Here is a 12,588-nt window from a genome sequence, read left to right on the forward strand (position 1 = left end):
CTCTGAGCCAATCAGACGCGAGTAAGAAGAACGCCCCTCCCGATGGACCAATCGTGTTTAAAATAAGAGTGTGACGACATGTTATAGTTCGGTTGAGGGGAAGTTTAAAGGTGAAATTCTCACATGTGACCAAGGACAGTTTTTGGTTACCCAACTCAAACATTTTGAAGGTGTACGTTTAATGTGAAATACGAAATAAGACTCCTCTAAAGCAGAACTGTTTTAGTATTAAATCCCTCTCTTGTAACTGAGCTTGAAAACAATTCGAACAACCTATTTGAAATAATCATGATAAAACATGTCACACAAAACCTTTTAGAGTCATGTCTGATGTCAAGTCCAGCAGACAAAGAGCAACATGGCAGCATTTGAAGTCCTGCCTGTGGCCTGTACCGACTGATGTAAGTCTGGTGTTTAACCCTCCAAAACATCTCTTCACTTTTATCTTAATGCTGCACATTCTTCATTAAGTATATCATGAGACCCAGAAATGTATGTTTGTCCTCTGTGGACATGAATCTCCAAAGCATATTTCTGAACATGTGGTGTCATGTAGAGGACATCGGGCCCTTTCTGTTGAGCTATCATCTGTTGGGGGTTGACAGCAAAATAGTTCAGTAGACGTTGAAAAAAATACACATTGATGTTGCTTCTAAAGCAAATAAGTGAAATGTTTTAACTTGCTTTTCAAACTCATCTTAAGGATAAACACACATTTTACAAGTATACTTTTTGTGATGACCTTCATGGTGGACATCGGTACTTGATCTGCTTTTTTATGAAAATCAACGGCTTTGTGCACTGTACTGCTGTGGTGGGCTTGCTTGTCTAGCCCCCAGGCTCTTAGCTTTCTGGAAATGTGGCCCTCTGAACAGTATAGTTGGATAGCCCTGCTCTAGACTCTTGAAGAGGAGATAGTGAATCTGTGTTTGAAGTATATTTTCAGATGGTTAGTTGCCTTGAAAAGTGTTGCTAAGGCTGGTGTGAATTCACTTTAATTGGTTTTATTTGAAGTACTACCCGTGGAAATTCTGAATCTCTGGCTTTAAAGGGGACATATTATGAAAAATCCACTTTGACAGTGTTTGTGAACATATATTTGTGTAACGTGAGTGTCTACTGACCCACAACATGTGAAATACATCCATCCAGTCCTTTGTTTGTGGTCTGCAACACAGAGAAAAATGCTCTGTTTCAAATGTGCTCTCCTTGTGATGTCACAGTGGGATTCTGGTAAAAGAAAATCCCCTCCCTTGGTATCTCCACCCATGGACTCCACCCCCAGCCTAGAACAAAACATTTGCGCAGGTCCGCCATTTTTATTCTCACTACAGAGGAGTGATGTGTACAAGGAAAACTCAGGGGGGCTCATTGTATTTAAAGAGACACACACACCAAAACGGAGCGTTCTGAGAGAGCTGGTTTATACAGGGTCACAAACCTCCTCTGCTGCTTGATTCATGTTATATTTTGACCAAAGCACAGCACTGATGTTTCATTTAGACCACAGGGGACTGTTTGAAAAGGTGGAGAAAGAGGATAATATGTCCTCTTTAAGTAAGAGTGCAGGCATGTTTTCTTGTTTCTAGCTGCTGTTTTGAATGTGCGTATAACCACCTTTCAATGTCATGTTTTAGAAACAACCTTTTGTATTTGATGAGAGGAAGGTGAAACTCCAGAGAAAAGTTTAGGCCAATAAAGATGATTGATTTGTTTAATGCAGGAAGACGTGCTGCACTGAAGGTGTGAACATTTTAAACATGGCTGCTGCTACTTTGACTTTGTGGTTAGATGTGAAGTATGAGTTCATGTATGTTTCAAAGTGTGTTAAATTCTCATGCTCTACGTTCATATCTTGTCTCAGGATTGAAGACTTCCTGGTTAAACTCGGCGCCTCCATGTGAAACGTGTCAACGCTCAGGTGAAGCACAGGTAAAAATCTCTTTAATCCTCTTCTTATGATGTGGTGGGCTTATTGCCTCACTATGTTATATTCTATCATCTTTTCACTTCACTGTATGAATCTGCTTTTTGGATCCTAAACAATTGACAATTTCAAATTCATCTCTATACAACTGGAGTCTCAACTGTGTCTCAGAGCCATCAAAAAGGCACAATGCTGAAAAATGAATGAATGACGCAACAACATCGATACACTTCGCAAAGAGGTTTTCTTCAATCAAGGACTTCAAGTTTGAATGATTGTCAATCTCCATATTTGTGTCTTCAAGACATAATTTTAGAAGTTCTCTAGTTCAATCAGTACTTTCACTTCACTAGTAATGGTATGCCTCACAGTTTTAGGGGGAATGTGCTTTTCTTGAAGTTTTAAACAAAAAATTGAAAATGGCACTGGCGTTGTCAGTCCTTTGTCTTTAAGTGGAAAAAGAAAAGAAGAGGTGGAGGAGAAAAATAAGGAGAAACCGCACTAATGGGTGAAAGCATGGATACTACATCGGCATGCTTTTTTTATTTTTATTTTTTTATTTTTTTATATTACAGTGTTTATTTCCATCTAGTCCTAATCCTAGACATGAATCTTTTTTATTTATTTATTTATTTTATTAGGTGATCCAGAACAATACAAGACAAGTGAGGGACATGACAAGAGCAATAGTATGTAGGAGACAGGGGAGACACGACGATACAATGCACAGCATAGACAGAGACAAAACAGGCAAGCAGAGAGTAATAATAACGTTTAGCAATTTTGTATGTTGAGGGTGTTGAAGGGCCCTGCTTGTGTGTGTGTGTGTGTGTGTGTGTGTGTGTGTGTGTGTGTAATTCAAGTGTATGCTTGTATTTATTTATTTTTTTCCCTTCCTCTATACCCCTATTCCTATTTTTGTCCTTCTTTCCTTCATTCCATTTTTCTTTTTTTTCCTTCTCCTCCTTTTTCTTCTTTTCTCCTTTCCTCCCCCTCTTTCTTTCTATATATATTATCTTTTTTTTTTTTACTTCAGTCATTGTGTGATGCAGGGGTGCCCTCCCGCCAAGCTTGAATAACCCCCAGACCTGATTGGAGGGGATCTGTTTGTGTTGGTGCTGGTGATGGAGGTATCATCTGATTAAGTTCTTTAAGGCACAGTATTTTTATCATTGCAATTGTTTTTTTTTTTAATTTTTTTTTTTTTATGTATTTGTATATTGTTGTATTTGTTATTATCATCGTTGTCCTGAAGTCTATCCTTTTTTAACCTTAGTGTTTAGAGATACACCACTGGACCACTGAGAGATGGAGGCACCAGGAGGGGCTAGAAAGCATATTCAAAACAAAGGGAAAGAAGAAAAATAGAATAACTGAGGAATGATAAAATAAAAAAGAACAAAGAAAAGTGGGTAATGGACCGTATCAATTGTGTTCCAGTGTAGTGTGTTGTTGGATTATGTATTGATGACAGTAGTATAAATAGTGCAGATAATGTTGTAGTAATAATAATGTAATTTGTCCAGATTGTTTGACTATGATTTGCTAGTGTATCATTTTAATTCTCATTATCTTGCTTTCTTCACCCCCCTCAACATACCACTAATACCAGAAAAAGAGAAAAATTATAATAATAATAATGATAGTATAATAAAATAAATAAATATATATATATATATATATATATATATATATACAGTGGGTACGGAAAGTATTCAGACCCCTTTACATTTTTCACTCTTTGTTTCATTGCAGCCATTTGCTAAAATCAAAAAAGTTAATTTTATTTATCATGAATGTACACTCAGCACCCCATCTTGACAGAAAAAAAACAGAAATGTAGAAATTTTTGCAAATTTATTAAAAAAGAAAAACTGAAATATCACATGGTCATAAGTATTCAGACCCTTTGCTGTGACACTCATATTTAACTCACATGCTGTCCATTTCTTCTGATCCTCCTTGAGATGGTTCTGCTCCTTCATTGGAGTCCAGCTGTGTTTAATTAAACTGATTGGACTTGATTAGGAAAGGCACACACCTGTCTATATAAGACCTTACAGCTCACAGTGCATGTCAGAGTCATGAGGTCGAAGGAACTGCCCAAGGAGCTCAGAGACAGAATTGTGGCAAGGCACAGATCTGGCCAAGGTTACAAAAGAATTTCTGCAGCACTCAAGGTTCCTAAGAGCACAGTGGCCTCCATAATCCTTAAATGGAAGAAGTTTGGGACGACCAGAACTCTTCCTAGACCTGGCCGTCCAGCCAAACTGAGCAATCGTGGGAGAAGAGCCTTGGTGAGAGAGGTAAAGAAGAACCCAAAGATCACTGTGGCTGAGCTCCAGAGAGGCAGTAGGGAGATGGGAGAAAGTTCCACAAAGTCAACTATCACTGCAGCCCTCCACCAGTCGGGGCTTTATGGCAGAGTGGCCCGACGGAAGCCTCTCCTCAGTGCAAGACATATGAAAGCCCGCATAGAGTTTGCCAAAAAACACATGAAGGACTCCCAGACTATGAGAAAGAAGATTCTCTGGTCTGATGAGACCAAGATTGAACTTTCTGGCTTTAATTCTAAGCGGTATGTGTGGAGAAAACCAGGCACTGCTCATCACCTGCCCAATACAATCCCAACAGTGAAACATGGTGGTGGCAGCATCATGCTATGGGGGTGTTTTTCAGCTGCAGGGACAGGACGACTGGTTGCAATTGAAGGAAAGATGAATGCGGCCAAGTACAGAGATATCCTGGAAGAAAACCTCTTCCAGAGTGCTCAGGACCTCAGACTGGGCCGAAGGTTCACCTTCCAACAAGACAATGACCCTAAGCACACAGCTAAAATAACAAAGGAGTGGCTTCGGAACAACTCTGTGACCATTCTTGACTGGCCCAGCCAGAGCCCTGACCTAAAGCCAATTGAGCATCTCTGGAGAGACCTGAAAATGGCTGTCCACCAACGTTCATCATCCAACCTGACAGAACTGGAGAGGATCTGCAAGGAAGAATGGCAGAGGATCCCCAAATCCAGGTGTGAAAAACTTGTTGCATCATTCCCAAGAAGACTCATGGCTGTACTAGCTCAAAAGGATGCTTCTACTCAATACTGAGCAAAGGGTCTGAATGCTTATGACCATGTGATATTTCAGTTTTTCTTTTTTAATAAATTTGCAAAAAGTTCTACATTTCTGTTTTTTTTCTGTCAAGATGGGGTGCTGAGTGTACATTAATGAGAATAAAGTGTGTGTGTCTGAGGTGTTTAGTTTTTTTTCTACTTTTTGAGGAGGATTGCTTTCTTGGCGACAGTGAGCCCAATGAGTATTGTGTTTTTTTGGTTGTTGGGAAGTGTGATTGAAAGAGTGTTCCCTAGGATGCATAGTGAAGGGGAGAGTGGAACCCGGCAGTTCAGTATTGAAGAGAGTTTAGTTGTGAGGAAAGTTGTGTTTCCAGAATTGCTGTACGGGTGGGCAGTGCCAGATTGCATGCATGTAGTCATCCAGGGTGTTAGGGGGGCATACTGAGCAGTTATTTGTGTCAGAAAGTCCCATTTGATGTTTTTTCTTAAGTGTGATATGAGTTCTGTGGTTAATCTTATACTGAATTAGTTGGAGGTTAGGTTTATTTGTCATTGAGAAGGTATTGTTGCAGATTATGTTCCAGGTGTCATGGTCTATTGTTGTTGATAAATCTTTTTCCCATTTTGTTGTGGGGAGAGATATTGTATTGTCAATGTTTATGAGTTTCTATAGTTTAGATAGAGTTTTAGTATTGTGTCTGCTAGTGTTGAATTTTCGATGTAGTCTTGTTTGAGGTTGAACTTATGTGTTATGATAGATTGGATTTGGAGATATTGGAAGTGAGATTTATTGTTTATATTGTACTTTTGAGTTATTTCTTTGAAGGGGATGAAGGTTTTGTTTTGAATTATGTGTTGAAGCTGGGTGATGCCTTTGTCCTTCCAGGTGGTGAGATTCAGTGGTGTTTTGTTTTGAAGAAAGTCTGGGTTGTTCTTACAGGGTGTGGGTGTTGTGTTCATTATTCTGTGGGCTTTCCACCATGCTGTTAGGGCTGTAGCAATGAGAGGCTTTTTGAAGGCGTTATGAAGTTTAATTGAAGTACTGATAAATGGTAGGGTTGATATGGGTATGTTTTTGCATTGTTCCTGTTCTATGTCTAGCCATGGGTGGGATTGTTCGGTGGGGTGTATCCATTTTGTTATGATTTGTAACTGGCTTGCCAGGAAGTAGTTATAAAATTTTGGTGCATCTAGTCCTCCTGTATTTTTTGGTGTTTGAAGTGTGGTCAATTTTATTCTAGGTTTTTTGTTTTTCCAGTAAAATTTGGTTATTGTTGAGTTTAAGGAACTGAACCATGTGGGGGGTGGACATGTTGGGATCATAGAGAAAAGGTAATTTATTTTGGGAAGTATGGTCATTTTTGTGATTGCTATTCTTCCTATGAGTGATACCGGTAGATTCATCCATCTGGTCGTGTCGTCGTCTATATTTCTGATAAGTGGATTGAAATTCAATGGTATAAGTTCTGACAATTTGGGGGAGATATTGATGCCTAGGTATGTTATAGTTTCAGTGGTGGAGGGAATGGGTAGTTGTAGGGCTGCCGGGTTCCACCTCTTTACAGAGATTGGAAGCAGTGTCGATTTAGTCCAGTTTATTGAGTAATTAGAGATTTTGGAGTATTTTTTAAAAAGATTCATTGTTTCTTGTAGTGAGATTTGTGGATTTTGTAGGTAGAGTATGATGTCGTCAGCATATAAACTTATCTTGTGGGTTACGTTGGGTGATTATATACCTTTTAATGAGATTATTCTGGCAGACTGCTGCAGCAAGTGGTTCGATGTATATTGCAAATAGAGAGGGAGAGAGTGGGCATCCTCGTCTTGTTCCTCTGTGCAGTGTGAAGCTTGATGACGTTAGACCGTTGACTGTGACTGTTGCTCTTGGTGAGTTGTATAATGTTTTGACCCAGGTGATAAATGACTTTCCCAATCCAAATTTATGAAGTGTGGCAAGTAAAAATGTCCAGTTTACGCGGTCAAATGCTTTTTCGGCATCTAAAGAAGCTATTATTGTTTCTTCTGTGGTCTGTGTTGCTTGGTGAATTATGTTGAATAGTCTGCGTGTGTTATTGTTTGCGTGTCTACCTTTAATAAAACCTGTTTGATCAATGTGGATTATGGATGGAGTGACCATTTCGATTCTTGTGGATAGTGCTTTGCTAATTATTTGTATGTCTGTATTGATGAGGGATATTGGGCGGTAACTGGAGGTGAGGGTAGGATCTTTATCTGGTTTCAATATTACTGAGATGTTGGCGGTGTTCATATGTGAAGGGATTTTTCCGGAATTTATTAGATCTTCTGTCATTCTGATGAATAGTGGTGAAATGGTTGACCAGAAATGTCTATAAAACTCATCGGGGAAGCCATCAGGTCCTGGTGCTTTGTTAGGGGGAATTAACTTTAGTGCTGAATAGAATTCTTCTTTTGTGAGTGGTTTATCTAATGCTTCTGCTTGAGTTTTTGTTAAAGTTGGTATGTCTAGTTTATCAAGGAATTCAGAGATGTCTTTTGAATTGGGTTCTGTGTCTGATGTGTACAGCTGTTGGTAGAAGTTTTTAAAGGTGTTTGTAATTTCATCAGGTGATATGAGAAGCTTCCCCGCTGGGTTTTGTATAGCTATGTTATGTATTTGCTGTAGCTGATTTGCGAGATATTTTCCTGATTTGTTGCTATATTTATAGTGCTTGTGTTTGAGTTGTTGGATTAGAAATTGTGTTTTTTTATTTATTATGTCTGACATTTCTAATTTATATTTCCTAAGTTTATTTAGATTCTCTTCTGTTGGCGTTTGTGCATAGATCGTTTCTGTTTCTTTAATTTTAAGCTCTAGGTTGTGCTCATGTGCTATCTCTGTTTTCTTTTTGTAAGATGAGTATGAAATGATTTTGCCTCGAATAACTGTTTTTGCGGTTTCCCAGATAAGTGATGGTGAGTTATTTTGAGTGTTGTTAATGTACATGAAGGATGCCCACTCTTCCTTTTATAGCTGTGTCAAAGTTTGGATCTTTTAGTAGTGAGAGATTGAATTGCCATCTGGTTGGTTGTTTATGGAGTTGCTTGCTGTTTAGATGTAAGGAGATTGGAGCGTGGTCACTTATTATAATCGGATGGATTGAGGTATCTGTTATGTCCTGTATGACTGATTTACTTACGAGAAAAAAATCTATACGGGAGAAAGAGTGATGGAGTGGTGAGAAATATGTGAATTCTTTTGCTGTTAGGTTGTTAAGTCGCCAACTGTCGCCAAGTCCAAGCTCCTCCATGTATTGTATTATTGTTTCTGTGGATTTCCATTTTCTGCTTCCAGTGGCATGCTCAAGGGGCTTTACTGAACCTGAGAGAGCTGGAGAGAAATGAAACCTCCCAACAGCCAATCAAAGAGATCCCTTTCGCCGACCGCCGACGCTGATTCAACATGCCGAATCGGCCAAAAAAGTAGGCCAACGGGGGCCGACAGGTATCGTCGGAGCCGGACACTCCACAAAAAGTAGGGCGTCGGTGGGTCCAACTAGGACTGACGATCTCCTTGGTGTGTCAGGGAATTAAGAGAGTGTTTAGAGCTTTAGTGTGACTCAAACCTTGACAAAACATCAGGAAGGTGAAGAGACAAATGCAATTTATTGAATCTGTTTTTATTTTATTTTATTTATTGATCATTTATTTGTATTAACAAATCATTTCTAATTTAATTATTTTGGAGAAATTGTATTATCCCCCCCAATTTCTCTGGCCAATTATTATTATTATTGTACGGTTTCTGTTGCCGAGCAACCCAGACATTCTGTTGCTGCTGTGTTTGTACACACGAGTTCTGACAGACAGCTGATGTGTTTGTGTACGTTTATCTTTATATTTAAATTCATCATGAGACCGGACCAGTGAGAGGAGAGTCTGTTGTTTCCATGCTATCATAATACTGCTGCCCACTATCAGGGCTACAATTAGGATGTATTTTTGCAGAAAGCTCTCATTTATGCTGCAAACAAATTCAACAGACTTGATGAGAATCTCACAATATATCTCACAGTGCAGGATGTTGCAGATGTCCTAGCATGTGAAATGCTGACATACTGACACATTCTCAATATAAATTCAGCATCTGTTGTAGCTGTAAATATGCCCTGTTTTAGTCCAATTTAATTTAGTTTGTCAGGGACCATGGAGGCCTAAAAATGTACATTCATCTCAGTTAATGAGAGGAGATGTATTACACCAGATTTAGCCGATCAGCTAGATGCCATCTGCAGGTATAAACACAAACTGTACAAAATACACAATTAATTAATTGATTATTACAAAAATAGGATTAAGAGCTAATAAAACCAGATTACATCATAACCACATTCCCACCTATGGCCCTATGTTTACTTACATATAACAACAACATGGTGTCCATGCAAATGTTCTTATTTAAATGTTTAGCAGTGTTTCCCCACACATAGACTATACCGGGGCGGACCGCCCAAGTATATTTCCAACCTTTTTATATTTCATTCGTCATTTATTCAAAGTGCTGGTGCGCGCTCCGTGCAACCAGAGCCTCGATATTATAAGGTTCTGCGTGCAACACAGCAAAACCAAGAGAGCAGTATCACATCAGCTTCAGAGAAAGAGAGAGAGGGAGCGACAAGGTCCACTTTCCGTACACCTCTCTTCCTAAATGCAAAAACACTGAAGCTTTGTTTTAAAAGTGTTAATGTACATCTGCTTGCTGCTGATGCTGTGCTGAAGTCCTATAAATAACGTAATATCGAGTGAAACTTTTCAAAACGCGAGGCGTACTCCTGGTGTTTGTGTCTGTGCGGATAAATGAAGCAGATTAAAAGTTGTTTGTTGCAAAAACTAGATGAATTTAGAGTGGAAAACACATTTGATATAAATACAGAACAAATATTAAAATTGACCCTAAGATAAGAGTATGACGACAAATAGTCCCCCCCCCCCCCCCCCCCCCCCCCCCCGCATACTCCACCGCCCAGGCATCTTGTCATTCTGTGGGAAACACTGTTTAGGTACATGTTTACATTCTCGCCTGCTGATTTGAAGTTCTCATAGCCGTATCTGTGCAGTGAGTGCACCGAAGAAGCAGCTTCAGGCTGTGAACAAGGGATGATTGAAAGTTAGTGTGAGTTAACACAAATATATCAGAGTTATAGGAACGTGTAGTGTGTGAATTAAGGTTCTTCAACACAACAAACATGTTAAATAATGACACAACTGCCTGAGAGCCTACTTCTCAGAACTTCTATCATATTGGACATGTAGATTATGACATGCATTTCCTGCTACAGAGATTTAGCTGATACTTGGCTGCTACGTGCATCAACAGTTAGTCAGATGTCCTGGGCGGTTAGCGTTCTTGTTGGATCTTAACTAGGCGAAGTCAAAGTTTATAAAACGTAAAGACACTGAGCTTCACAAAATGTTAGGTTTGTTATGAAGTCAACAACTTCCTGTTTTTGTCTTGGAACAGATTTTGTTTTTTAATTGAATGGCATAGTATTATTAAAATGTAATGAGCGAGACTGTGATATCATATTTCATTTTGTCAAATTTACAATAAATAGGACCTTCTCACACATCCTAACAGCTGACATGACACCAACCACTTTAACAGCACAAGTAAAGCTTTTATTGATCCAAATATTAGAAAGTTAAGAAGAGTATAATGGGTATTTATCTGTCAAGAAAAACAACATCGCAAAAAAAATAAAGTCTTGTCAGAAACACATTTGTTCTAAACTGAGCAAAGGTACATTTTGTTTCTGTTTTCTCCTCATTCTCTCTTCCTCCGAGGAGCTTACTGTCACAATGTTTTCCACATTCATACCATTTGTATGTTGGTGTCAGTGTTTCTGCAACAGTTCACAGTGGTAAAAAGCTTGCCAATGGGTTGTTTTCTAATGAAAACATACAGAATTAAGTCAGCAAGAGGACTCAGTTTAAGAAACATGGTAGCTAGGTGAAACAGAGTTTTGGTATATCTGTGCAATTCCAGGAACAAAATCATGCTGGGCAGGAACAGCAGCGTGTAAATGAGCAGCACCAGGACCAAAGTTCCAACAATTCGTTGTTTTTCTTCAGAGGGGACGGAGACGGAAGCAGAGAGGGCTCTGAGGGTCCCAGCCAGGAAGAATATGAACAGTGGGAAGGGAATGATGAGAGCAATGGCGAAGATTTTATTTGTCACAACTCCACTAACCCAGGGAAACACAGTGAGGAAAAAGACAGGAGGTATGAGCCAGACCACGACACTGACCACCACAGAGATCTTGATGGTGCGTTTGAAGCGGTACCACAGTGGGTGGGCGATGACCAGATATCTGCAATAAAAGATGGACACGTTGTCTTTTAGGAGGTGCAGAATAATTGAGAAATATGAAAGTCAGAAACAGACGTATAGTTACCTTTCCAGGGAGACACACACCATGAAGCAAACACTGGTCACTAGGCCACAATGGTAAATGTAAAATTCGATGTCCTTTTCATCCCTATATCCTTTTTTTTCCCAAATGATCATGCAGCAGAGCTGAATGAGGTCGGAAATAAGAAGGTTGATGACGTAGATTGGTGCCACATGATCCTTTCGTACCTGCAGAAAAACATGTGAAGACAATCAGTAGTAAACATGTTCTGAACTCATCATTCTCCCAAACATAACACCTTTTTTCTTCCCAACTATTGCAGTAAAAGCCACATGTGCATTTTTCATCCATCTCTCATTGTGCTATCAAAGACGTAACACAAATCACACACTGGTGTATCTGCAGACATGCATCTGGGATGGGATCTTCATGTGCTATAAAAACGATTGTGCTCATTTAAGCAAGTAAGCACACAAATCAGCTTTATTCTTGCCGTAGCATTAAATACAAAGAACAGCTGGAGTTTATAATAATCACATTAGTTTTGTTGTTTTTCAGTCATAAACCCAATTGGATCATTTGACCTGTTGACGAGGTCAAAATCATGCTAGTTTTATAAAATTACCAACTCTGCCTGTAAGAGGAACTGCAAAAGCTAATCTCCATTTTTTTTAGTTAAAGCAACACTGTGTAACACCAATTATCTATTAAATCATTTCTAAATTAAATGTCTTTACACCACAACCTCCAAGTCAACTGAAACCTTGCCCCAAAGCCTGATCCATACAGAGGGGCGGCAGATCTCTATGGGATTTGCTGAAGATGCCGCTGATTGGTGGGGGAAGCAAGTGGGAGCAATTAGCAGAGCTTTCAGACTGCGCTCCAGTCATAAAGTCAAGTAACGTACATACCAGAAAGTAAAGAGCATAGATGACCATGAGCGTCAGAGGAAGGCCGATACAGATGATGATGCATGTTACCACATGCTTTGTGAATGTGACGTTTTGGTAATACTGGTCATATTCATATAAGTCAAAGTCATCCGGGAAGGTGATGTTCATGTTGTAATCAGCCATTCTTCTGATTGAAACCTAGAGTTCAAGAGATGAAGACACAGATTCTTAACTTAACCTCAGTTAAAATAATAAACAGCGAGTCATTTACCAGTCCCTCCAGGAAAAGTGTGTGTGTGTGTGTGTGTGTGTGTGTGTGTGTGTGTG

General features: G+C 39.3%; 1 protein-coding gene across 1 annotated transcript; it reads right to left on the reverse strand.

Annotated features, from left to right (window-relative positions):
• Positions 1-10,679: 10,679 nt before the first annotated feature.
• On the reverse strand, positions 10,680-12,385 carry LOC132958815 (G-protein coupled receptor 4-like). The gene is made up of 3 exons (XM_061031869.1): positions 12,280-12,385; positions 11,411-11,595; positions 10,680-11,326 (listed from the first exon to the last, which is right to left on the reverse strand). The coding sequence occupies exons 1-3, from the start codon at positions 12,304-12,306 to the stop codon at positions 10,828-10,830; spliced, it is 711 nt and encodes a 236-aa protein (XP_060887852.1). The 5' UTR covers positions 12,307-12,385; the 3' UTR covers positions 10,680-10,827.
• Positions 12,386-12,588: the final 203 nt, after the last annotated feature.

The sequence above is a fragment of the Labrus mixtus genome, chromosome 23 (genome assembly GCF_963584025.1).
Source record: "Labrus mixtus chromosome 23, fLabMix1.1, whole genome shotgun sequence".
In the NCBI taxonomy this organism is placed as follows: domain Eukaryota; kingdom Metazoa; phylum Chordata; class Actinopteri; order Labriformes; family Labridae; genus Labrus; species Labrus mixtus.